General features: G+C 36.1%; 3 protein-coding genes and 1 long non-coding RNA gene across 11 annotated transcripts in view; 1 reads left to right on the forward strand and 3 right to left on the reverse strand.

Annotated features, from left to right (window-relative positions):
• Nucleotides 1-17314, reverse strand: part of LOC126756505 (DENN domain-containing protein 1A) — a 41134-nt gene extending 23820 nt beyond the window's left edge. For all 4 annotated transcript variants that reach the window (XR_007666590.1, XM_050469605.1, XM_050469606.1 and 1 more), the window contains exons 1-6: nucleotides 16828-17314; nucleotides 16088-16282; nucleotides 3264-3564; nucleotides 3111-3164; nucleotides 2775-3035; nucleotides 1108-1566 (exon numbers count right to left, since the gene is read on the reverse strand). Coding sequence is in view for 3 of the 4 variants with exons in the window: in XM_050469605.1 (XP_050325562.1) it covers nucleotides 1108-1566; nucleotides 2775-3035; nucleotides 3111-3164; nucleotides 3264-3564; nucleotides 16088-16282; nucleotides 16828-16844 (1287 nt within the window). In the remaining variant the exon portion in view is untranslated. The remainder of the gene's footprint in view (nucleotides 1-1107; nucleotides 1567-2774; nucleotides 3036-3110; nucleotides 3165-3263; nucleotides 3565-16087; nucleotides 16283-16827) is intronic.
• A 332-nt stretch (nucleotides 17315-17646) lies between these two features.
• LOC126756506 (DENN domain-containing protein 1A-like) lies at nucleotides 17647-19800 on the reverse strand. Its single transcript, XM_050469607.1, has 7 exons — nucleotides 19718-19800; nucleotides 19467-19655; nucleotides 19144-19414; nucleotides 18989-19042; nucleotides 18657-18917; nucleotides 17888-18596; nucleotides 17647-17819 (listed from the first exon to the last, which is right to left on the reverse strand). The coding sequence occupies exons 1-7, from the start codon at nucleotides 19756-19758 to the stop codon at nucleotides 17749-17751; spliced, it is 1596 nt and encodes a 531-aa protein (XP_050325564.1). The 5' UTR covers nucleotides 19759-19800; the 3' UTR covers nucleotides 17647-17748.
• LOC126756509 (uncharacterized) lies at nucleotides 18858-19579 on the forward strand. The gene is made up of 2 exons (XR_007666591.1): nucleotides 18858-19005; nucleotides 19127-19579. It is a non-coding gene; the product is annotated as an uncharacterized LOC126756509 (long non-coding RNA).
• Nucleotides 19801-20571: 771 nt separating the features above from the next.
• Nucleotides 20572-27683, reverse strand: part of LOC126756504 (uncharacterized) — a 61656-nt gene continuing 54544 nt past the window's right edge. For 4 of the 5 annotated variants that reach the window (XM_050469600.1, XM_050469598.1, XM_050469601.1 and 1 more), the window contains exon 4: nucleotides 20572-23522. In XM_050469600.1, the coding sequence (XP_050325557.1) occupies nucleotides 21820-23522 (1703 nt within the window). In that variant the 3' untranslated portion in view covers nucleotides 20572-21819. Of the gene's footprint in view, nucleotides 23523-24438; nucleotides 24678-24737; nucleotides 25134-25201; nucleotides 26285-27683 lie in introns of those variants that run through there. The other variant, XM_050469602.1, reaches the window with a different exon arrangement.

The raw sequence follows: 27683 nt of genomic DNA on the forward strand, positions 1-27683 counted from the left end.
CCTACCGAGGCTTATAACAAGTATATAAAAAATTGAATTAAACGTCGGCATGCTTCTATTGACTCAAAATAGGCCAAGCGATACTAAATATTTGTAACAGTCCGCCGATGATATTTACATACTATAAATATATATGTGACCTGGTTTACGAAAAGGGAGCTAACGTGCGAAAACTAGTTTTCTGGGAAACAGCTGTTAAAAATAAACAACTCGTTTCGTCAGTTTCTCGTTATCTCATTAATTGTTCTCCTTTCCAGAGGCTTCAAGGACGTCCAGTAAGTGTTGTTTTAGGTCGGAATATTATTATAGTTCATCGTGTAAGTTGCTTGTGTGGAACATTTAAAAAAGTAACACTGAAGAAGTGACGTTTACTCTAATACCGCGCAGCATTATATTTTTCGTATTTTTACTCTTCTTTCTCTACATTTTTAGGGAACTTTCAAACAAGTTATGACTTTTTGGATTCTATCACGTGAAAAAGCACCTCATCTTCCATCCGAATCAACTAAAAAGTGAAAATTGACTTTTTGACACCTAAGCCCCCTTTCCGTAGACCAGGTCACATATATGTATGTAACTTTCTCACTTATAATTAATTTATATATAAAATATAATAATAATGATATTATATTTAGTGTAAATATGTTTTAAATAATCCGCATTAATCCAGTTTCCAGATAAAAACATGCAGATTACATTTTATGTGTGGCGTTAAATAAAATAAACTCACACACAATAAAGTTGTAAATGAAGAAGAGACCCTTTGTTTATATGTATGTGTGTATGAATGAACAACAAGACATCCCATGATAAAAGCTGCCTCCTTTTGCCATAATCACTACAAATAACTTCGACACATACGAAATGGCGAAATGCATAGCTGTAACGAAATGCTAGACCAACCTACAGCTAGAAGCAGCAATAAGCATTTGCAGCATTTAACTGATAGCACACTTCGGTTTCCTTTACCCACCCGCACCATATTTCAAGCGACAAGCAATAAAATATTTATCTTTGTATACGAATTCCTACTGACAAGCGTAGAATTTGGGAAAAATACACTAAACTAAACCAATTCTATTGAGGTGGTATTCGAGTTTCGCTCACCTTTTCCTTGACATTGTTTAGAAATTCGTAATGTCGTTTCTTCTTCATTTTTTCGGCATAACGCGCCGTCTCCAATTCGAATTCATCCGAATAACCCAAACCGGTGTTGAGCATTTGCAGGCGTTCGTCAATGAATTGCTGAAATATTTGCAGCTCCATCATTTTCGCTAGAAACGGACGCAAGTGTTTCGGGCGAGATTCGATAAATTTATCGCGGTTGAAGGTCTTGCCCGTTTCACGAAATTCCACAGCATCGCGATAGCCGCTTATCAGTTGCACAAGTACGCCGAGGAAAATTTTCGAAACACGATCGCCAATATGCTCGTTCGAATGGCTGAGCTGTTTCTTCATTTGTGACACAATATCCGCTGGCATTTCGCGTACGTCGTCGAAGGGGCTTTGAAACACTTTCGTATCACAGTTAAGTATCACAACCTCGCCAAGTTCATCGGTTGTCATCTGGCGGTAGAAAAGGTATTAGAAATAATAACAAATTCATTGTAGAATTAAAAATGATGCTAAAAAAATAAAAATAGTAACTTTGTTTTGAGAACCTGATGGCCTAGGGTCGGTTATGAATGGCAGACTTTTCGGTTGAAAATGAAAAACATGAAAGCTTGAATTTCTTTGTACAAATTAAACAATATAATATATCATCCACGAAAAGTCTTGAAAATGCTACTGACATCGGCTGGCGACTTTTTAACTTAATTTGGGTGACTAATATTTTCTCTTCCTATATTGCTAGAATATCCAAAGAGAGTATTTAGGACTCTGGTAGCCGACTCTTCTTGATCACAGTTAATATATATTTATAGTACGCCTTTTACATAAGTTTCGAATGTGTTACAAGGGTAATCCTAATGCCAGTAATACAAACAAGATTGCAAAAAAATGCCGCTATGCTATGATACCGCATCCCAAAATAAATTTATGGAAAAATCAGAATTTTAAGTTATGTTAAGTTAAAATTCGAATTCACTCTAAAAAATTGCTTGGTAATGAAACAAGTTGAAAAAGCTCTTAAGCTGCCTCGAAAAGGCTGACTGACAAACTTTTTAAGGTGGAAAAACACTCGGAGATTTGCCATTGTCGAAGTATGACTACCAGTGTGTGTTTAGTTAAGATTATATAGGAGTAACGTTAATTTTGTAGACAACAATAGTTTCCTACACTTTCGTATTGAATTAAAACACATAGATTGTATCACATTAGACCAGGCTAGATCATTTTTGAAAGCAAAAACTATCATAGTTGGATTAAACACAATTGGAAACGAAAGATAAAATATCAAAAATTATAGGAAAAATAATTTACGGGAGCGATCTATGGTCGGGAAGAGGAATGGGAGGGGCGTGGTTGCATTTTTAAGTATCAAAACGGTTAACGTCAATTTTATTATGTAATGAAAATATGAAAAAATTTTGTATTAAACTTCTTTTACATAACCTCAAAATTTATGTGAAAAATTCATCAAACATCCAAGCTTTTGCGATATTATTTTTATCTAACACAAAATATTTCTTTCGCAGGATTTGGAGTAAACTTATCTTCTATGAATTTTTTTCACTTTTTACCATTTTCAAATGTCTCAATACATAAATTCAATATGAAAAGCATGTAAAAAGTGCATACTTGAAGTTTTTAATATATACGTATCTACGAACCGTTTCGAGCACTGTTTGCGGCACTCCAATCAGATATGGCATGGGCGCACTCAAATAGTCTTTTAATTTCATCGGCAACACTGGTATAAAGATATGCTGCCACACCATAGGATAGAGGAACGCATTGGCCGCTTGTATGCACGACGACAAACGATCCAGCCGGCGCGATGTGAAAATGATGCGACGCTCAGCCAGCATTGCTGCGAATACAGCAATCATATTCTTTGGATCCACAAAATTATAATACAGATTTAAATTGTGCTGGGAATGAAAAAAAAAAAATTAATATTAACATTGCACACACATTAATACATACTAGTGTGGCTAGTGACTTACATTCTCGGGTATGCTGGGCAATTGAAACGTCAGCGGTCGCTCAAACACGAAATACTGTAAACAAACGAGCACAGAAATTCATTTGATTAGATTAAACCACTTGATATGCACATATGCAGTGGCACACTCTGTGCTGTGAATGTGTGAACTTACATTTTGTCCGCCGTTATAGAATAATTTCAAGTGTCCGCCCGGATCGGGCACACCGCGATTATACGCCTCGGCGAGAAAAGTGCGAAAGTCATCGTTGGCATTATTGATGCTCGTTGTGGTGGTCTCATCACAGCGCCGCAACTCGGCCAGCAGCGTCAGCAATCGCAAAAATGTGTCATGCCACGGCAGATATGTGATTATCACCATTGCGGTGTCCGTCTTCGGATCATGGCGACAGAAACCAAACCGCCACTTGGAGTCGTCTGTTGTGAGTACGAAGGAGTACGATTGCACAGAATCGCTGCAAAAATATGATAGAAGAAAAAGAAATAAATGAGTAAATTGCCAAATTTAAATAAACTATCATTAATTACTGCAGAAAATGTTCCATAATTGCAGCTAAATACGAAGTAATTATATGTCGAACTAGTCGAAAAACTAGTTTACCACAAGAAAAGTTTAATCAAACTAGTACGAAGATACTAGTTTCCATCTATAAATTTTCGTCTCAAAAAGCTGTACAAAAAATACTATTTTGCCCATTGTAAAATAGATTTTTTGGCTATTTTGAACTATATGGGAATTGTTTATCCCTGTCCAAAATCTATTTAATGATATCTTGAAGGATATCACCAAAATCAAATATGAAAGCCGGCAAATGTACTAAATCTCTTCTATGGACTTGCTTGCCAGATAAAAGAGGAAGGGCTTAATCCCAAACCTTCACACTTAGTTATCAATAGAGTAATTGGGCTCGCCAATGAAATCTAATTCGTTGATTCATCGTTCCAACAATACCTTCTTAAGTTCTATGTTCTTAACTGCCTTTGCTAAAGCTAATGTCTTTCCTTGATAAAAAAGAAACCCAATTAGAATAATTTTGAATGCTCATTGTTTGTCATTTCATCATTGGAAAGACTAACTTCTGAACAACGTTTGCAAATCGTTCAATTTTATTACGAAAATTTACGTTCTGTAAAGAATATGTTTCGCTTGCTTAGCTCAACTTATGGTCCACATAATCGGCGTATTGAGCGTACCATTCGCAACACCATCACCCATCTTGAGACCCAGCATTCATTATTGGATAATGTTTGATCGAATAGACCACGTCCGTTATCCCGCTATGATAATCGACTATTTGATATCTTGAAGCTCGTGGCCTCGACGAAATTTAGTTTCAACAAAATGGCATCATTCCCATAAATCGCATCAATTAATGGATTTATTAAGAGAACACTTCGGTGAGCAGATAATTTCAGATTTCATCAAGAATTTTATTTATTTATTTTCGGTATAAAATCATTTTGTGACCAGGGGGTTCATTCGATATAAGGGGTCGTGAAAAGAAATGTGTTATAAGAAAAGTGGGCTAACTTCGTCGATTTTTAACTGTAGCATACAATATCGTCGTGAAATATTCTGTATGTTATATGAATTTTTGAACTGTCTACTAGGGCCACCCTAATATTTTTACGAATGCTACTTAAGTAGTAGATACGTGTCGGATGAGGCACAGAAATAATTATGCGTATAAAACATTTATTGTATGTATGCAAATGCACGTGTTCATTCGCAACCTAGACAAGGCTATATTTATACGACGCACCGCTAGAAATTCCCAGCGAAAATCAAAAACTTTATCATCTGAACAGTGACAGCAAAATGAAGGAACACTTTAACAAAGGCAAATACCCGGCTGGGTGAAAAGATCGCTGTCAGAGAGTTACTTTGTGTGATATCGAATTCGAATTTAAGTAAATTTTAATATTTTGAAAATAATTGCAAAAAAAGTAATTTTGATGAAAAAAATGGTGCTGATAATAATAAGTGGCTTAATGAAGGTTAGGTTTGGATGTCAAAAAGAAGCTAAGAAGTTGTTAAATATGTTTGCAGAATCTCGAAGTATCGCAAGAGGACTCAACCATCGAGATCCGTATGTTCGTGTTCAAGAAACAATCACGGCTGTTACATCGTCAAAGCAAGCAAATCCAAGAGTTTCGACTCGCAAGTTGGAGTAAGTAGAAGGTCATTACAACGGACACAAGGTGCGTTCCAAAGTAAACAAGACTTTTTGAATCTAGCGCACCCTTGTGGCGCCATCTATATTGACAGACGACCAAAAATTGCTCAGAATCCAACATTCGAAGGACATCATTAAAGAGGTCAAAAAGGACAAAAACTTCCTTTACAATATTGTGACTGGTGACGAAACGTGGTGTTTCCAATATGATCCCGAAACGAAACGCCAGAGTGCTGAATGGAAGGCACCGGACGAGCCGAAACCCAAAAAATCGCGCATGAAGAAGTCAAAAGTGAAAACAATGCTGATTTGTTTTTTTTTGCTTCCAAGGGCATTGTCCACAAATAATTTGTTTCACGCGGCCAAAACGTTATGCGGTATTCTACCTTGGAATTTTGAAGCGTTTGGTTCGCCGTATTCGACGTGTCCGAATATCGCAAAGATGAAAGTTGACGTTTGTTGCACGATAATGCGCCGTCCCATCGACCGATTATTTGATCAAAAATCACATTTTAACCATTAACCACTCCCCGTATTCACCTGATATGGCACCGTGCGACTTCTTCCTTTTCGGAAAAATGCATTTGCCCATGAAAGGAAAGCGTTATGCAGGCGGCCATACCGGCCAACAAGCTAAAACACTCGTTCGACATGCTTTTGGACCGTGCAAAAAGCTGTATTGAAGCAGAAGGATTTTGAATAAAATAAATTGATTTTGGCGAGAAAACCATTTGTTCTGTTTTTTATACCCTGAACAGTTTGTCTCGACGTTTGTAGCATCCAGAAGGAAGCGTCGGAGACCCTATAAAGTATACACGATTACAAAAATGTTATTCAAAATATTGGCCGTCGCTAGCTACTACTTTTGACCATCTTTCTGGCAGCATGCGTATTCCGTGACGAAAGAACTCCTCATCATTCGAGTCGATCCAAGTATCAATCCAATTTTTGACTTCTTCATAAGAACTAAAGTGCTCGTTAGCTAGACCGTGTGCCATCGATTGGAACAAGTGGTAGTCAGATGACGCAACGTCTGGAGAATACGGCGGGTGGGGTAAGATCTCCCATTTCAGCGTCTCCAAATATTTTTCACCACCTTTGCGACGTGAAGCCGAGCATTGTCATGCTGGAGAATGACTTTATTGTGTCTTTCCTCGTACTGTGGCCGTTTTTCTTTTAGTGCTCGGCTCAAACGCATCAATTGCGTTCGGTACCGATCTCCTGTGATGGTTTCACTTGGCTTTAGCAGCTCATAATATATCACCCCCAGCTGGTCCCACCAAATGCAGAGCATGACCTTGGCGTCGTGAATGTTCGGTTTTGCCGGCGACGTGGAGGCATGTACAGGCTTTATGACTTTCTTCGCTTATGATTATCGCGGTGGACCCATTTTTTGTCGCCAGTTACAATGCGATGTAAAAACCCCTTTCGGTTGTGCCTTTGAAGCAGCTGTTCACATGCAAAGAAGCGCCGTTCAACATCTATTGCTTTCAAGTCGTAAGGAACCCAGTTTCCTTGTTTCTGAATCATCCCCATGGCTTTGAGGCGTTTTGATACGGCTTGCTGTGTCACTTGCAACGATTCGGCCAATTCCTCTTGGGTTTGAAACGCATCTTGGTCGAGTAATGCTTCCAAATCAGCATCTTCGAAAATCTTCTCCCTTCCACCACCATGCCGGTCTTCGACTTCATAATCACCATTCTTAAAACGTTGAAACTATTCGCGACATGTTCTTTCACTTTGGACAGCCTCACCGTACGTATCCGAAAGCATTCGATGAGCCTCAGCCGCACTTTTCTTGGAATTAAAAAAGATAAGCAATATTTCCCGCAAATGTCGAGAATTCGGCTCAAAAAGTGACATTTTCAGTTGACAATAAGTTTGGGATGGAAACAGATCTCTACAAATATTTTGTTGGGTTAATGTTGACACAAATGTCCAAGATCAATATAAAACGATTTAATCGATTTAATCGACTAGTGCTTGACCCCAGAGACATCTATTGGAAAACGGCGGAAGCAAAGATGTAGACCTATGTATATAATATAAATGATCAGTATGTTGTTGAGCCATGTCCACCTGTTTGTCTGTCCGTCCGACCCCTCCGGGTTCGAGGGGAAACCGAATATACCCGCGGTAAGGCATGCCTGTCGTAAGAGGCGACTAAGATCCTGGCCACCAGTCCAGCAGTCCATCTTTCAGGGCGCGAATCGACGCATTGTATTGACCCATTGTGCTTTTGAGCACCGTAGAGTTAAGCTGCCGACAGCAGAATCCCACGTTAAACACAATCAGACGTTGTCCGTCCATCCGTATGTCTGTATATATACGAACTAGTCCCTCAGTTTTTAAGATATCATTTTGAAATTTTGCAAACGTCATTTTCTCTTCAAGAAGCTGATCATTTGTCGGAACTGCCGATATCGGACCAATATAACATATAGCTGCCATACAAACTGAACGATCGGAATCAAATTCTTGTATGGAAAGATTTCACATTTGACAATGTATCTTCACAATAGTTGGCACAGGTTATTTTTTAGGGCAACAATGGAATCTCCGAAGAATTTGTTCAGATCGGTTAACTATAGCATATAGGTGCCATGGAAAACTTTTGCATTTAACAAGATATATTCACGAAATTTGGTATAGATTATTTTCAAAGGCAACAATGTAATCTCCGAAGAAATTGTTCAGATCGGCTTGCTATAGCATATAGCTGCAATACAAACCGAACGATCGGAATCAAGGGCTTGTATGGAAAACTTTCGCATTTGACGTGGTATCTTCACGAAATTTGACATGGATTACTGCTTAAGATAATAATATAATCTCCGAAAAAATTGTTCAGATCGGATTACTATAGCATATAGCTTCCATATAAACTGAACACATAGTTACTAAAAGAAATGCACCTGTGAAGGGTATATCAGCTTCGGTGCAGCCGAAATTAACGTTTTTTCTTGTATTTTTAAGTCCTGTTTTCTTTGGAATGCACCTTGTAATTCATGGTGTCTTAAATATTTTTCCGTACAAAATTGAAATAACAAGCAGGTTAAACCCACTAGATTTGCCTATTCGCTTGGAATTTTGGCAAAACAGACAATAACTTGATAAATTGCCTATTTTTGTCTGATGAGGCCAATTTTGATCTAACTGGAAATGTAAACAAGCAAAATTAGCATATATGGAATGCATCAAATCTAGAAATAATCCATGAGTGGTAACTTGAACGAGAACAAGTCACTGTGTGGTGCGCAGTTTCATAAAAGTGTATTGTTGGGTCATACTTCCTTGAAGAAAACGGTGTAAAAGTAACTGTCAATGGGCACCGTTATTTAAAGATGTTGAATTAGATTAGGATTTTAGTCAGACCGGATATTGCGGAGCTCCAACGAAAACTTGAAAATTAATTAATATTAAGAAACTCCACTTTCTGCTAGCCCTCAAGACTACTTTACCTGACTGAACCAGACTTTTTTCCCCCAAAACGCTACTCACTTATAAGAACCGCCGTTATCGGACCACTATGCGACACAGCTGCCATACAAATTGAAGGATCAAAATCAAGTACTTTTAGGGAAAACTTTTATTATTTGACAAATTATCTTCACGACATTTTCTGGACGTTTGTGGTAGAATTCATAACGGCTCACACTTGCGCTGATTAATATCATACCGACAACTAAGTAGGTCCCTTATTTTTTGCTATGTACAAATTCAGGTCTTCTAATTGGTACATCATATTGATCACATGCATTACTAATAGTTGCAGTAGAAACTAGATGATTACATATGTGCATACATTTTTATGGTTCACTATCTGTCTCCAATTATGTACTCATACGAACACCGGTTTGAAGCGTATCTTGTTTGTTTTCTAGCACATTTGTGTCTAGCAGTTAACATGCACTTATTCACAAACATTTCTAATAAGCTGTTGCTCACCAAACGATTACTCATCGCTCTAAAAATACCGTAATAATACTTCAAAGTACAAGACCTTTGTTTTATCGCATGCATTTGTCAGTTTTTCTGGTGACAAAATGTAAAAAGAAATGTGAGATATATAAACAAATACAACAATATAGACGTACATTTGTTCGAGCTTCCCATGACTTGATGGTAACCATGAACTAGAGATGACCTATAATATTTTCATGAGAACCAGTCGTTTCAGTCGTTCCTTCTTTTCGCTACATGGCGCCAATTGGATATTCCAAGCGATGCCATGTCCTTCTCCACTTGGTCCATCCAACTCTTTCTCTTCTTCCCCGGCGAGTACTGCGTCGAATACTTTCAGAGCTGGAGTGTTTTCGCCCATTCGGACAACATGACCTAGCCAGCGTAGCATCTGTCTCTTAATTCGCTGAACTATTTCAATGTCGTCGTATACATAGTTCCATAGACTGCGGTATTCGCCGTTGCCTATGCGCAAAGGACTATAAATATTTCGCAGAATCTTTCTCTCGAAAACTCGTAATGCCGACTCATCAAATGTTGTCATCGTCCATGCATCTGCACCTTATAGCAGGACGGGAATTATGAGTGACTTATAGAGTGATGGAGAGGGCACAAAAGACTTTTTAATTAAATAGACGAAAATTTCACTAAAAAATACATTTTAACCATACGTGGGGACTCTATCTCCAGTTCTCTTCATACCGCTGCGGAAGAGGTGTAAGGTTACTACCGACCACGCCGACATACTTGGTATGATGATGAATGCCTCGCAGTCACTGTAGAGAAAAACACTGGATACAAAGCCATCCTGCAGTCGATTGAGACTAGGGCTGAGAAAAAGTGGCACCTCGAGAAGTGGAGGGAAGAGAGACGTCTTTTCAACAAAAAGACGATAGAAGCAGGAAGATGTATTTTGTAAAATTGTATGAGAAATTAAGAAAAATAAATGGTTCAAGCCCCGGCCGGCTTTTGTAAGAACAGAAATGGATACCTAATACCAGATACATAGAGTACACTCGAAATTACGAGAGAACACTTCTCGAAACTTCTACATGGCGAAAGTAATGCTGCGACGAATGAAAAAAACCGCAACGACAATCTACGGTGACGACATTGTCATCCCGCCATTTGACCAAGATGAGATGAAAACAGCTCTAAGGCGGCTTTAGTACAACAAAAGGAGCTGGCTATTCGACGCCATGTCTAAATTTGGTATCCCCGCGAAACTCATGCAGAATGACGTTAAGCAAAATCGTCAGCTACGTCAAAATCGGGAAGGACCTCTCCGAGGCGTCCCTCTCGTGCGTCTTTTTTAATAATATGCTGGAAAAGATGATAAGTACCGCTAATCTGAACTGATGCTGATATTGCAGCATTAACAACAGAAAGAGGTTGATCTTGTGGCGAAGGGCAAGACGAAGTCACACTAAGATTCTTCGCGTCTCGAGATAATTGGTGGACAATGGAAGCAAAGGCCACCATGCATTCAATGAAGGGACCAAGTTCAAAGCGACCGGTCTACATTTGGGATGTACAACTTGCGTAACCTCGCAAGGGAAAGAGACAACTAGCGAAGTTTTGGGTTCTCGGCTCAAATTGCCGAAATATACAATATATAAAGGGTCGAAATGTCAATATTCCGTCTTAACCAAACCTCCATCTCTTCACTGGAGAAGAATAAATTTCAAGAGATCTCAGACTGAACAACAAAAAGTGTTTTGTTGTCAAAAATGTTTGTAAGCTTTTAATAAAAACGAATTTCAATAGATCAGTTCTAAAAGGAAAGCCATGTTTAAATATTACAAATTCTTATGGGTCTGCAAATCAGTTGTAGTATCGATATCACTCTGAACAGGGTATATTAAGTTTGATATAAAATTTGTTATTTGTTTTTAGAAGGAAACGTCGGAGATATAAAGTACCATATTTGATGAAAGTGAATTCAAGATTGTCGATTTAATCGTGTCCGTCTCTCTGCCCATCTGTATGTACCTTAAATTGGTCAGTCCATATAGTCAGTTTTTGAGAGGTCGATCTGAAATTTTGCATACGTTCTTCTCGTCCCAATAAGTTGCTCTGTTGTCGGAATCGGACAACTAAAGTATATAGCTGTCATACAAACTGAACAATCAAAATCAAGTTTTTGTGTGGAAAACTTTTTTATTTGACAAGATGACTTCAATTTGGCGAGAAATATTGCTTAAGGAAACTGTAAAATCTTTAAACAAATTGTACAGATCGAACCACTGTAGCATGTAGCTGACATACAAACGAACCGAATTATAGCTTCGGTCAAGCAGTTTTCAACGATATGTTTTTTGCTTAACATTTTTTCACACAACCTTTTGAAGGTCTACTCAAAGTGCGGAAAGTTTTACAGTTTTACAAACAAATTTAAATTTTTAGGGTTGCATTATAAATCTGCAACATTGTTGAAGAAATTTAAGAAATCTTTTTCGATAAAGATCAAAAAATGGCCATCACTGCCGCAGAAAAAGTTTGCGTATAAAACAAAACATGGTGAATCCCAGGATTTTTCTTTAGGTTAAAGTGTACTAAAATTAGTTAAATCAGATTTGTTCGTAGTGGTTGAAGTATTTCAGTGAAATATTAGTTATAAAAAGAAAGTTTTGTGAAATGGTTAGAAAAAGAAAACCAGTAAAGGAGATACAATCGTGAAGTTATGAAGAAGGAAAAACTTTCAGAGGGTTCGGACACAATCCTCGATTCAAAGAGTGATTAGATCGTATACATTTATGTTTCACCGCCTCAAAGCCTCGTTCAGCGCGTCCCTCTAAATTAAGTGATCGTAAAAAGGGCAACATCCGTATATACTAGGAAATATAATTTTTTCTTTAAATTAAAATTTGTTATGTTTTTATCTTTGTATGCAAACTTTTTCTAAACTGAATTATCCTTTTTATTTTGTTCTTGTTTTTGTTTTTAATTAATTTTCAATATTGTCGAAATATTGTAAATAAACCATAAATTTATGTTCGAAATGTTTTTATTTGTATAAGTTTTAATAGTAAGTAGTTCAGACTAGCGTATGTACATATATGTATATGTATGTATATACATATGTATATTAAGATTTTGAAAAATATATTACACTTTACCATGGCGCCACCTATCGAGTACAGAACAATCTTAACATTGAAGTCAAGACAGAATATATTGGAGTTATATGGTCGAAACACGTTTTAAATCTAAGATTTCTTCGATAATGTATAAAAATATATTGCAATTGTTTACAAAATCCGTAAATACTATAGAATTTGTTGACGATTTTTGATCCACATATTTGAACCAGTCTAATGTTCGAGTATTCAACTTCACTGTTTTTTATGCCGTTATTGCATATGATTTCCTTAATGCACAATAGTCAAGCAATATCACATTTCCCCTTGGGCTTATTAATTATTGCAGATACTCATGTATGTACATACGTATATACATACATATATATTGGTAGTGTAAACCCAACATTTACGAAAAAGTACAACCGAAAGTAAAATAAATCAATCAAAATATAAAAAGCGTCCATTTCATTGCTCAATCAAAAATTACGTGAGTAAAAACGAATGGAGAAACGGTAAAAAATTAGTGAAATGGAGCGAAGTCATTTTCGTTGGAAATTCGCAATATTTAAAAAAACTTTTTGATTTATAACGTTGCAAAATATATTTAGATAGCTTTAGTAATTCCTAATAATATATTATTCAATTATTTTATATTTTTCTTTTTTCGTAATGTGGTTGCCCTCATTTCGCTATCGGAAAGAATACAACAAACAGTCAAATTAAATCCCTTCCGAATGGAACTTCGCAAAGTTATAATGTTTTGAAAAGCTTGCGCACCAGCTTTTGCATCAAAATACCAACAAAAAAGTTAATTTTCTCAATTTTTCTTTTTTTAATAACCTTATTTAAGCACCAACAACCCTAATGTTACTCACTAGGAGATGTTTTAATGATTTATTACTGTTACGAAAATATAATTTCCCATATAAAAGTAAAGACAACAACAAAAATGATATTTCAATAAAAAAAATCAGCTTAACAAAAACGAATAAGAAAATAAAAATATGAGATAATTACAAAATTATACAAAATGGTAAAAATTACAGCGAAACAAAAAGTAAGTCGAAGTAAATGAAGAAAACAAAAGCGGAAAGCAACTACAACAAAGAAATAAATGGTAACACAAGCCAAAGCTAGTAAATAAAAACATCGACGCAAGTCAGTTAAACGAATATTTATGTATGTATGCATGTATGTACATGTGAACGGTAAGCATATGGTATGAATGTATGATACGTGCATACATATGTATGTACATACGTATCTATGAAACTCTTGTCTTGTCTACAAGATACCAGATTGTGACTAATCGTATGAATAAACAAATAAAAAGTAATAAAAACACCGCTTTATGCGATGGTTATTCATGAGCAGTTTTGGCGCTGAACGCTACTGGTCAGAGAGATGCACACACATGCTGAAGACTTTGGGGGCATACAAACTCAGTTATGAAATATTCATGATTATTAGTATTTCTTAGGCGTAAAATTGTATAATAATTTTTACAGTTACGAGTATTCATAAATTGTGTTATGCCCTTGAGAGCTTTTAGTTATGTTTTGAATAAAATTACAAAAATATTATTTAATACATTTTTGTTTTTTATTATCAAATTTATTACGAAAAAATGTATAGTAATGAGTAATGAGTTAATATAGTAAGCATGTTTGTGGCTTGTTATATGAGAAGAAAATTCCTTTATTCACCTTTTTTTCTAAAGCTAACTCCCTTATCGGAAGTTGTGGTGTGAAATATTTTCCAACATGAGCTTAAAATATTCCAAACATTAAAAAAAAAAGATTAAACACGCACAGTGTACACTCCGCAACCAAACGAAAACAATTTTTTATGCCCGCAATGAACGAATGCTCCCTTACACAAATACATACACCCATACATACATATACAAATTTGTACTTACGCACATACATACATACATATGTATGTACATATGTACGTTAGTACAAACATGTCGAAACATTGCCAACAGGTGTGCATGATTACAACTATACATAAAGCAAATTTGTTTGCACAACAAATATATGCATGTACTTGTATGTATGTACAACAACAGTGTGGACAATGTAATTTATTTATACAAACAGTATTTGCGGTTGTTGGAAATAAATTAGTGCTTGATGTTTTGTTTTTTTAAACGAGTGTTTAATTGTGTGCCTACAGTAGAGATTGCTTATAGGGCATATGAAATTGTTTTATTAGAATATTACGGTTCTACATTATTTTCGGGAGTCTTAAAATACTGAGAAAACCTTTGATCGAAGTTATTTTAAGAATTTGTAAATATTTTAATCAAAATTAAATTTTTATTGCTTATTTATAAAGCAGTGTAGTAAATTTTTGGAAGCAAAAAAATAACAGTGAGGTAAAACCCATTGGAAAGGAAATATAAAATAAAATGATAAATAATTTTACCATTTTTTTTAGAAAATTTGTCATAATAATGCATATAACTTTTATATCACAAGGGATTTGAGGAAACATTCATCTTATTGCCATTTTAAAAAATTTTAGTGTACGATTTTTTCACTTTTTACCAGTTTGAAAAGCTTGTTCACTGACCTATTATTTAAATTTTATTCCGGAAATTTTCAATTATTTTACGTTTGTAGCTTCACAGTGATCAAATATTATTAGCAAAATTTATTAAAAATATTTCGGGAACTTCTTCAACTACGGAATAACATATGTATATACATTCGCATATATATGTACATATGTTTACGTGTATGCATGCACATACATATGTGTTGTTGTTGTTGTAAAATATCCCTGAAGTAATTTCGAGGAATGGTGCCGAGTTGACAATCCCAGGCCGGACAAAAATCCGGGTCTATTCCGGTTACTTAGACCCGACTGTCGTGGAACGGTGTTCATATGTACTTATCTGTCCATTTGCACAGTAGGATAAACATTATAGCTATGAAAATTATTCACATTTCCACGAATAATTACATTTTATGTAGGGTATTCAGTAAGTACAGCGAAATAAAACTACAACCTTTCAAATTATGCACCAAAAGTGAAAGAATGACATTTACACAACTAATTAAAAATTTATTTCGTCAGTATTTTACATTCCCAACCAGCGATAAAGCAATTCAATCTACTTTTCGCACGTTGACCAATAGTGCCAACAAGACTGGTCAACATTGAAGTTAATACCAAAATATAATAAACGTTAAGTGTTTGTATGTATGTATATTTTATCGAGGTATACATATGTACATACATATACAATAGCAATGGGCGAACACTTGAATGAATCATAGACCAGTCGACGCATGGCAAAGAGCATTGGCCAACTTGAAAGTAAACGCTTAAATCAACAATACACATACCTTCATACACATATGTACACATGTTTGTAAATAACTGTGCAAATGCAAGAATGTACAATAACAGCGGGCAATATACTGTGGCAATGAAGGACTGTAAAATGTGGTAAAGCAATGTAATGACACGCATTATACGCTTACATTCAAATGCACATAAGGATATACAAACATACATAAGTAGATATGTATAGGATTTATTTACTTATGTTTATACATACATACATATGTATAAGCAAATGTAGTCATTCGAACGTGACTATGATGCTTGCCGGATTAATTTAACCGGAAGTGCTACCCGCACACTTTTCCTACACATGGCTTACACTCTTTTGGAGTAGGTACATATTTGCTTTTGTGCTATGACATAATTCTATTTGAGTTTTTATATTTTCTACTCACCTTTCGATTTTACAGGGAAACGCAAACGCGGGTATATCGGCCATTGTTTTCTCATCGCGATATCCCTCCGGAAAGCTTTCAACAATGACACAAGACGGTGATGTCTGACTGCCGCCCGTAGGCGTACTGTGTTTATCTCCATTATGTACGAGCGCGACTTCACACCAAAACTCGAATAGTTTCTTTACATCCGTTCTGCAAACAAAGTTTCACAATTCGTTTACACAAATACAAATACGTTATATTAAATTTAAATAAAAACTGTAAAATAAGACACATTAAGCATATGTATATTTAATTACGGCAAACACTCTTGAAATATGAACGTTTCGCTTATCACTTTTCAAGTAAATCAGCATTTGCTTTTTTCAAAAATTTTCATCGGACAAGTTGGTCAATTCGGGTGAAATGCACTTGAGCGTAACGCCTACTGATTAATTGTAATACATAAGGCGACACACACGCGTTTCACCGTCACAATTGTATAAACAAGTCTACGATTAATAATTGTTAGAAGATGCCTTGCTTAGTTGAGATGAATGACGGGCGATTTCTGACGTTGCAATTCTCTCATGGTCACAAGTTCAATTTTTATCCTAAGCATTATCTCACAACTTGTTTTTAAAGCGGTTTTTGGATTAAAAATGTTTGAATGCAATTTGATAGGCTTTAAACTCAAATAAGATTAGCACTGCACTAAATAAATTCAATATAAACGACATAGAATCGAAGACACTCACTTTATACGGGAACTCATACTCGATGCGCGTGCAGTCGCCGCCCTGCTGCCACAAAGAATTTCCACTTATATTATGTTGTATTACGCAGAAACCATTTTTCTTAATAATATATTTAATAGCACAATCACTTTCTTTTAATTTAATATTTATTTAAACACTACAATAACGTATATAAAATACGATTGGCTGCTACTTATTTATATGATTTCTTATTATCTTTTCGTAACTTTTCTGCACGACGTCACTAGCGATTTCCGCACTTTTGCAAAGGGCTTTTTCGCTGACTCCCTTCTTTTTATTTTTCCGTTCACAACTTCGCTTTTTCTGCAGTCGTCTGCGTTTTAAACTCAAGCACTAGATATTTACAAATTATTCGTCATATCTTTTATTTTAATTATTTATCAAGCTAGGCATTAAAAAAATTAATATCTCCGAGACAAAAGCAATGCAATAAGAAATGTATGAATTGTGAAAATCAACGCAACAAAATAAATTAAATGACAGTTCAAATCAGATGAGTGTCAAAACATAGCAGGGTTGCCATTATTCGGACAGATAATTTAGTATAGTAGGGAAATCAAAAAATCCCTTTGTTGCATATGAAATGACATTTTGTCGGAAACAATGAGCGGAAGCGGATGATCAAGAAAGTTTTTAAGCAAAATGTAAAAGTTAAAAGAAGTGATACAAGCTTATGAATTGTATAGAGTGATTACAAAATCATTGAACAGTGGCAAAGCATTTCCATCAACAAGACCAGCACGACTAGCATTTATAAATTATTATAGAAACAAGTGAAAATGTAAAGCTAAAACAAACTTATAATACAATTTCACTATATTTTCACATTCCATACACGAATTACAGTTACATAGTATACACACATACATATATACACTTATACAATAAATGGCGAAGTAATCAACCATTAAAACGTGTTCTAGAACTTGCTCTTTTTTCCTGTATTGGTTCACTGTTCAACGCACTTGTGTCTAAAATTGTGTAAACAAAAATATTATATTTTTTTGCAAAGTCAAAGCGAATGTGAAGTATGTATTACTTATTTCAGTATATCCAAGATTTTTCATCTCTTCAATATTTTGTGCTTCTAGACTATTGTATGCTGAAGTAGCATACGCCAACGTATAACGAAGACTGCCGAACAGTTCTTTCATATCTGTGTGTGTTTTTGCATCTTTATACTGCTGACATTTGCGCAACTGCTCCATTTGCAATTTAATGGTCTCCGTTATTTCCAAAGATTTAATTAATTGGTTTTGAAAACTATTGAGCGGTTCATATATCTCATTTGTTTCTTTGAATTTCTTCTTCTTGACACCACCACAGCAAAGGCTCTTTTTCCGTTGGGTATGCAAGGCACTTTCCATTTCAAAACGATCCCATATCATCGGCCCATGCTTTATCATACTTAAACGTGTGCGTAAGAAGTGAACACACATTGAGGTGGATAAAAGTTTACGCAAAAATTTGTGCTTTGATTGTGAAGACTTGGACAAAAATGCGTTGTCACAAAAAAACGGATCAGATTCAAATTTAATACCATCTCGGTAATTACCAACCAAACGCACCATCATCAATAGGAATTCATATGAGATGAATTCATCATTGCGCTGCTTAGAGTTTCTAAATTGATCTTGCATATCTTTGACAATAGTGTGCGGTAAAAGCTGCACATCATCATAACAACTTTCATATGTACCAACATCACAATTGAATATGATCGCGTCACCAAGTTCACCTCTACAAATCTATAGCACAAAAAGTGGGCATAGCATAGTTATAAATAGCATATAAATAGTTGTAATTACCGTTTCTAGAACCGAAATCGGCACACCAATTAGATATGGCATAGGTCCCATAAGATAGTCGCGCAGTTGCAACGGCAATATGGGTATATAGGTGTGTTGCCATTCCATTGGATAGAGTAGTGCATTGGCGGCTTGCACGCAGGCGGAATGTCGATCCGGCTGATGGGATGTGATAATAATGCGACGCTCTTGCAAAAGCGAAGCAATTATGGATAGCATGATTTTAGGCGTGGCCAAATTATAAAACACAGTCAAATTGTGCTATAAAAAAGATAGTGCGAATTAAGAAAAACTCCGGGTATGCACAACCACTAAATTAGTTGCATACTCACATTGTCTGGAATACAAGGTAATTTATAAAAGGATGGTTGCTCGATGGAAAACATCTACGAATGTAAATATAATTATAGTAAGAATAATAATACGAAATATTAAAAAAATATTATTTTACACTCTTCTATTCTTTCTAGAAAAGTGCAGCAATTACCTTACGACTCCCGCCCACCGGCACAAGCGTTATACCTCCACGTGGCGGCATTGCAGCTTTGTAACAATTCGTGAGAAATGTATGAAAATCATTTGATTGTCGTTGCTTGAGTTCGAAAAGCGTTGTCAGCATGTTGAAGAAGGTCTCATGCCATGGCAGGCGTGTAAGTATAAGCATAATCGAATTGGAATCGAAGTCATAACGACAGAAGCAAAACCGCCAATGAGTATCTTCCGCCGTCAACACAAACGAATACATCACCACTGGAACGCTGCAAAATATTGTATTTTAATTAACGCGTAATATTAAAAGTAGCTACTCACTCTTCGTTTTCGCACGGCGTACTCGCAAACAACTGCAGCATCTTCAATATTTTGTCATCACGAAAATTTGTGGGAAATTTTTCCTTGATCGATATTACATTTGGATTATTTTTCTTTGTATAATTTTCGGTGTGATTCACTGGACAAATCAACTCACAATAGACATCGAAAAGACTGGTTACGTCCACGCTATGATAAAAAATCGTAGAATTCAGAGAATATGCAGTTTCAAGGCATTAAAGTTGGCTTACTGAACTCGCGTGCCGGGAATGCCTGCTAAATTATTGCTCATAACACAATTGTCCGAGGCTATAGCTACAAAATTTAACTTCTTCTTTAATCGTCCTACTCTTTTGAATCATATCCACCCTTTTGTATCTAATTAGCCCTTCATACATAAATTTTGCAGTCTCTACGAAATTTATTTTTATAGAAATTTTAATATTTTTATACAACAATTTTAGTTTTTGTTATGAAGAAAAAAAAGTGTTTATGCCTACATACCGACTTTTGGTATGAAAATGTCACTTGTAATGAATTATACAACAAACTGTGTTCAATTCCAATAAAAATGTGTATATTTTCATATTTTTGTGCAATACTGTACAATTTTGTGTTCAATTAATCGAAACTCTTTTATTGAAAATGTTTGTTTAATTGCAGGATCCCACTAGATATCGTTTGCTTAATGGATCTGAAATGGTCTGATGATGTTGACTATACTTGCCTTCAAATCATTATCAATTAGTCTATTCCGTATTGTCCGACTGAACACAGATGCCTGCAATCCATTGTTGAGGTCCTTTGATGAAAAAAATATTATTTTTTGATATACGAATTAAAAGATCATCAAACTTTAGGGATGTGGCTGGCTTCCAGCTCCGTTTCTCCGTTGTATATTAACGTGAACTGCAAAAAGCACTTTTTTTATTAATAGAGCGGTGAAATTTCTGTATTTGTTTTCTTTCCTTTTTAAGTTTTCTTTTATAATAATCCGTTCTACGGCTGTACAGTGCCCTCCGCGTAAGATTCTGAATACAAAAATTGAATTGAATAACATAACTGCAGATGATCCATTCGAGGTTGAAAAAACACAGAAACTTCAAATTTAATGGGGAATGTTTTTTTATGATTCGGAAAAACATTTATTTTTTGAAGATTATCTCTCCAATTTTCGATGACTCGTTCGAGCATTTCGACTGGTAACTGACGAATGTCCTCTAGACTTTAGACTTCACATACCTCCACAGGAAAACGGTGCGATATTATGTAATTGTTTGAAAAAATATGGACCGATTATTCCACCGGGCCACAAACCATACCAAATCTTTGTTTTACATTTGCGTACATACTAATTAAAAGTTTGGTTTTAAGTACAGAAGTGGATGTTGTTTTTTTCAACAGTGAATGTGCAGCTATGGTGCAAACTGAACGATCGAAATCACTTTTTTATTTGACGAAATATCATCACGAACTTTTGCAGAGATTACTGTCCATTGCAATGCTACAATGAAGAAACTTTTCAGATCGGAAAACGCTATAGCTATTGCTGCCATTCAAATTAATCGATCAAAATCAATATAAAGATCATTTTATACAATTTTACGCTATAAACAAGTACAAAGTATTTTTTTTTTGCATGCAACAATTTGAAGATCGTAATTTTACTCATTTTAATTTTTAATTTGGGTATCATTTTATAGTTTTTATTCAAAAAGAAACTTAAAAAAGCATTTATAAACGTAAAATTAACATGTATTTATGTTTATTTACTTCTATTTTTCGCGCAATAATTTTTTACATACTATATACATTTACAAATCTCAAAATAGTTAATTCAAATTAATATATAATATTAAATTATTGAATATTTATATATTCCAAACAGTTCAAAGTTAATGCAAAGCATTAGGAAACTATTTATGTGCCTATTTCTGTAATAGTTTAACGGCAATCATAAATACATATGTATGTATGTGACCTTTCACATACCTTTACGCTTTCGCTTTACACACATTTAGTTCTAGCATAAAAAATTCAAAATTTTACAGAAAATTGTAAATTAAAAACAATATTTGCTGTTCTACCACTAATTATTGGGTAAATAAATATTCTTAGCAATTTTAACAGTTAATGGCTCATACTAAATACTCATGATCCAAAGGCGTAAATATAATAACAACTTAAAAATCTATACGCACAGACGTACAAAGACTAAGTCTAAGTAGTTTTGTATAGTTTGGAGACGTTAAAAACTATATGCTAAATGCTAAGAATTACAAAAATTTAAAACAACCGAAATAGTGGCAATAACTGCAGCTGCCTAGGGTGGGTGCACAAATAATTGCGCACTTTACGGATGCGTTGCTCTCGCACTTTCCAATAAGTTGTCGGCCAAGTCGTTCAACAGCTCAGGTGTAACAGGTTGCGTTATTGACGCTTTTTCGGCTTGCGTGTCAGCAGCTGCGCTAGTTGCTTCAGTGTTGGTGTTGGTTTCAGCCTCAGGCAATTGTGCCTTCTTCATCAGTAACATTTCGATTTCTTTTTCAACATCGATTTCGGGCTCGTTCAGTTCAATGGCGTTGGTTTCTCTCTCAGTAGCTGCTTTAATAGCGCATGCTACCAAACCGCTGTTTGTGGGCGCCTCGCGCCTAGCAGCTAACACGTCGTCGGCTGCCGCACTTTCTGTTGGGTTTGTGGTGGTAACAGCGTGATCATTAGTAACCTCAGACAATTTTGCGCTTTGCTTAATGGGCGAATCCTCCGAGTCGGCTACATCAGATTCTTCGACCACAATCGGTTCGATAATGTCGTCGGCGGATGCATTATCAACGCTGCTAGCCATGTCTGGTGACGCCACTTTAGTTTGTTGTTGCTCATTCTTCTCAATTTCTTTCTGCTTTTCACTCGCTTGCAATCCCTCAATTACACGCTTTGCGCACTCGCTTACGGTTTCCATCTTCGTTTTCGTACACTTTTCGTTGCTGTCGTCATTGCTGTTCGCCGTGTTCTCGTCGATAACCACTTGCAGTGACTCCTTCTCACTGCTGCTATTACCTTCAACTTCGATAATCAGGGATTTCTCTTTACCCTCATCCTCGTCATCCATGACAATAGTATATTTTTCGCCATTTCCGTTATTCTCGCCTTCAACAGACTTGTTTGCTGGGGACTTCTCGCGTTCCAACACTATTTCGGTCTCCTTGCCATCATCAATGGAACTCTCCAAATCCACCGTTAGTATTTCCATATCACCCGAATCATTCTCATTACCAGCTTCACTGCTCTCGTTGGGCTCCTTTGTGTCGCCATCGTCGGCTCTCGTAGCCACTTCCTCTTGCTTCTCCGTGGATGCCGCGCGCTGCGCTTCGCCAGCGCACTTTTCAGCCTTTGACTCATTTTCGTGCTGTTGCAGCATATCTTTTGCGAATGGGTATTCTTCTTCGGCCTTCTTCAATGATATGGCGCATTTCATTTTCAATTTCAAATCGTTACGTTTCATCTCCTCTAAGCGCTCGCGTTCAAGCATCTCCTTCTGCTTCAACAGCGTCGGATTCGGCTTGTTGGTGGTTTTCTTACGCGGCTGCTTGCGTTGCTGTTGCTGTTCGCTACCATCTGCGGACCAACTGCCTTCAGCTGCATCTGAATCCACTTCTAAAAGACTGACAAGAAATTTCTTCGCCGCTGACATCATATCGACCTCTTCCATTGCATTATTATCCTCATTGGAATTATTGATCGTAATGGCTATGTTGTTGGAAGGCGACGGCAGCTTATTTAAGCTGGGCACTGGTGCAGTGGGCACAATCGTAGTGCCTTTGGGTAGCGTTAGCTGTTCTTTTAATATCAGTTTTTGACGGTTATCATCTGAACTGTGTTGGCACGCAGAATTGCTGCTGGCGGCAGTGTTAATAATGGTGACCAATTGTGGGGGTTTCGGAGTGTTTGACTGCTTGGCTGGCTCTTCGTCTTCATTGTCCGAGTCAAGCGTAATGGTGTCCGTTTTAGGTTCCACAATCTCGATTTCGTTATCCTCATCATCACTAGCTTGTTTGTCTGTGGGAGTGGGGGAAGAAAAAACCATAAGTACATATCGAACAGAGATTTAAATTTAAATAATATTTTAAGCTTAATTTTTTATAACCTCACTTTATGTTATAACGCATTTGCGCAAGAAAAGTCAGTTTTGGTTTTGTAGAGAAAAATTTCATTAATTATCATTTAATTTATGAATTACTACATTTATTTTTACATATAAATATAACTAAACTAATGCATTTGTCAAATTACAAAATGGTTTCGCACTTAAATGCACAAAAAAAATAGCTGCTTATAAAGAAGTATTTTTAGCATACTTAGCTTAATATAAATATTTTTTATAACATGATGACTATTATTGCGCATATTTTCTGTATTAAATAAATAAAAAAATACTTTCAAAAGTTTTTGTTTGTTTTCCCCATAATTCTTAAATGTGCTTATTTTAATTTCTGCAAATTTTTCAACAAATTTCATACTTCTATTTCACAAATGGCACTTACAAAATAAATTTAAAAATGCTTAAAGTAACGTAGTACTAGAACCGTAGTAATATCGGCAAACGCTTTAAAATACCAAAAACAAATAAATAGAACTTGGGTCCATTCGAGATGGCAGCAGTATCGGAAAAGTGTCAAAGTGTCACGTTCTGCGTGAATTTCTGGCAGCACTTGCAACGGCATCACTTTCACCTGTCACTTTTTACGCGCAGTTCATACATATAATAATAAACACTCAATTTGTTTGCACATCAGCTGATTATCCGCAACGAGATATCAAATATGCAAAAGAGCTGCTGCAGCGGTGTAATTATGACGTAGCACGAACGCACCTCATATTTCGACTTTCTTCTTTAATTTCGTAGACAACGCTTACGCGGTTATAGCCGACACATATATAAATAAATAATTATGAAATCTTAGCGTACTAATACTTAACGTCAACTTATGCACACTAATTTATTAAAGTTAAAAGTGTTTTAGTATTAAATAGAGATCTAAAGCGCTTATTATTGCAGCGGTAGGTAATCGAGGAAAAACATTTCGTCCACTGGTAAACTTCGGCAATATTTTGGCAAGGGTTTATCCTTCGGGAATGTAATACGTTCGCGCATGTAACGCTTATAGCTAAACAGAGCCAGTTGCCAACGCATTTTAATTGTCGTTGCGTTACCTAAAAGCAGATATAAAATATTGTCATTAATATATACTTATTATTTAAGGCACTTCTTACGTTTGAAATCCTTTAGTGCACTGGCAATGTCCTGCCAGAGGTTGGAGCGCAACACTTGATCGTAGTAATCGACATTCAGTGAGTCCCACAACAATGGATAGCGCTGCACAGTACGCACCAGCTGCAGAATGAATTCCTTATCGTCCGGTTCGTCCTGCAAACGGCTGTCGTTCTCCGTTATTTCTTGCGTAAAATCAATATCGATATTTTCTAAATGCTCATTGCGTAAATCTTCTTCGACAATTTTGTAGAGAAATGATAATTTGGCCAAATATTTGGAGTATTTCAATTCTAAATTAGAGCGTTTGCTTTCGCTCTTGATCGTTTTTAGGCGGAAGGACTTGTACATTTCATACAAATGCGACCAACGATCCATTATATCCTCACAATTTAGATCTGCAATAATAAGAGAATAATGAAAATAAGTAAAATAACACTACAACGTCACTGCAGTGTGCACCAACCATTTAGCATACTACTTTGGGAGCGTAAACTCCGCCACAAGTGCATCCACAGCGATTTGCGCGACTGCACATCGACGGAATTGTACTGCAAGTCGCCAGATTTGCGCCATAACACCGGATTACATTTAACGAAATTGATGATTTTCATATCCAAAGCGCGCACTTCTAACGCTTTCACGCCCTCCGACATTTCGTAATCGTTCGCGTCCGCCGCACAATCCTCGTTATTCCAATCATATGATTTGTCGTCTTTTAGTGCGTTCTTTTCGATGACATTGGGCTTTTTACGTTCCACCTGCTGTGCTTCATCATCGTCACTGCCACAGTCCACTTCCACCCACTGATCTTCGGGCAGATCGCGATTGGCGAGAAAGTTCGTTGTCTTATCGAAATAACCGTTGAAGCGTTTACCATCGTGTATGCGTCGCTCAACGCGCACATAACGCTTACGTATATTCTTCCAGCGCAACTTTATATTCTCAGTGCGTTTAAAGTGTGTCGCTACGATGCGCCAGTACTTGCGTGTCACTTCGAAATTGCCATAGTCGGGGTGGCGTGTACACCAAATGGCAGGATATTTCTCAATGAGCCGGGCAAGTTTGCGATCGCGTGCGTGTGTTTGCTCCTCCTGGCTCATGTAATCTTCTGTGCCATAATGTGCTTTGTTGCTGTAGCGTACCGCTTGTTGTTGCTGTGCGACATATTGTTCGAAATCAGTGTCAGCATCGTTTTCATCATCATCGCCATCAGCATCGGCAGTGGCATCCACATCGTCATTGGCAGACATATCGACACCGTCGTCATAATAGGTTGGCTCGTCCATTGTATTTTTCATCCAACTATTATCGCCAGTCTCGTCATTTTCACCATAATCCTCGTCGTCTTCCCCGTCGGCGCCGCCGCGCTTCAGCTGTCCCAGTGGCATAAGCGGTGAGAGTGGCGGTTTCTTATCATTGCCTTCGCCATTCTCCATATTCGCATGCAAACTTTTGCGGTATTCATACACTTGATTGTGGAAACTGTTCGCGCTGGTATTGAAGAGATCTATATCTTCAAGTTGGCCGTAACGGACATAGTCGACGCCTGAAATATTAATTTTTTAAATTTATTTTTAATGCAAGTAATTCGTTTAAATTTTATGTATTTTTGATGCTGCTACAAATGCTATCGAGTTGCGAATTTCATTGCCTTCAGACATTTTGCCAACACATGGACCACTCATTACAAACCGCTACTATTTTTAGTTTACGATTTCTTGTAATATTTGTATATGTACATATATATAACACTGGATACAATTACAATTTACTGGAAGAGTTTGTAGAATGTTGTAGGTCTGTTACCTAGACGATAACAAACTGAATGTGCATTCGATATGTATTATATGATTCTGCAGCAACACCTTGCTTGCTTACGTGAAAATATATATAAAATTATAGCTTTGGTTCTCAAAAAGGTATACCAGAGTGCCAATTATTAGTATAATTTTAGGCGCACAATCTTGAGACTACAATTTTTCTTATCTATCAAGTTTTTAAAGTACTCATAAACCATTTTACGTTACCAATACATATTTTAATGCTGTGGTAACGAAAGCTTATCTCTAAAAGCATTCCGTATCAACTCAGTAATTGCTTAATTTATATTATTTTGACTATTTCCTAAATCTTTACAAACGAAACTTTAGAATTGTGCAAAAATTCATTCGCAAAGAATGATACTTCCGTTACGTAAATATTTCATTTCATTGATTTAATTGATTTATGTATGTTATCTCTGATAAATTGAAAATGTAGTCCATGTCAAAACTCTTCGTGTGTGAAGCTTTAGCGAATCTCGAAGAGTTGCGTCGCTGAAAGTCAATGAAATTGAACTCGAAACGCATCAAACATCCGCTATTGTTTCGTACTTACATTTCTGTTTGCATTGCACCAAACTTGTGTGCTCACAATTTCACCATTTTCACACTAAACATTTAAAACGCAGTCCATGTGCACAACAAATGACTCAAGACAATGACTAAGTGATGAGCCTTACGCGATTTAATTGGTTTTGTGTAAAAAAAAATTGTTTTTTTTTTCATTTTCTACTACATACTTAATTTAATTTACAATTTCGAACATCGGTTTTCGTGCATAGAATATCGATTCAAAATTTCCATTTTCGAAATTATTTCTCGAATTGCGAAATTCATTTTCAAAGATCGAAATTGGCATTTAACTTTCGAAATTCAATTTTGCCTTATGAAAGACATTTTAACTTTAATTTAAAAATTAGCTTTTGGATTTTCGGAGTTAATATTTTTTATTCGAAATGAGCTTTTCGATTTTAGAAATTATTTTATATTTAAACCAATCAGTAAGCTTTTTCGAAATGCATTCCGATTTTCCAAATTATTCAGTTACGAACGTACCTTAAATTTTTAGAAAAACTGTTAATGGTAAATTTGATTTTCGAAAATCATTTTTACTTTCGCAACTAG

The sequence above is a fragment of the Bactrocera neohumeralis genome, chromosome 4 (assembly GCF_024586455.1).
Source record: "Bactrocera neohumeralis isolate Rockhampton chromosome 4, APGP_CSIRO_Bneo_wtdbg2-racon-allhic-juicebox.fasta_v2, whole genome shotgun sequence".
Taxonomy (NCBI): Eukaryota; Metazoa; Arthropoda; class Insecta; order Diptera; family Tephritidae; genus Bactrocera; species Bactrocera neohumeralis.

Excerpts from the sequence above, each read along its gene's own strand:
- LOC126756506 (XM_050469607.1), bottom strand. The coding sequence starts at position 19,758 with ATGAGCAATAATTTAGCAGGCATTCCCGGCACGCGAGTTCA. Across the intron at positions 19,415-19,466 it reads ACGCCGTGCGAAAACGAAGA|CGTTCCAGTGGTGATGTATT; the intron begins GTGAGTAGCTAC and ends AATATTTTGCAG. Across the intron at positions 18,918-18,988 it reads TACCTTGTATTCCAGACAAT|CACAATTTGACTGTGTTTTA; the intron begins GTGAGTATGCAA and ends TCTTTTTTATAG.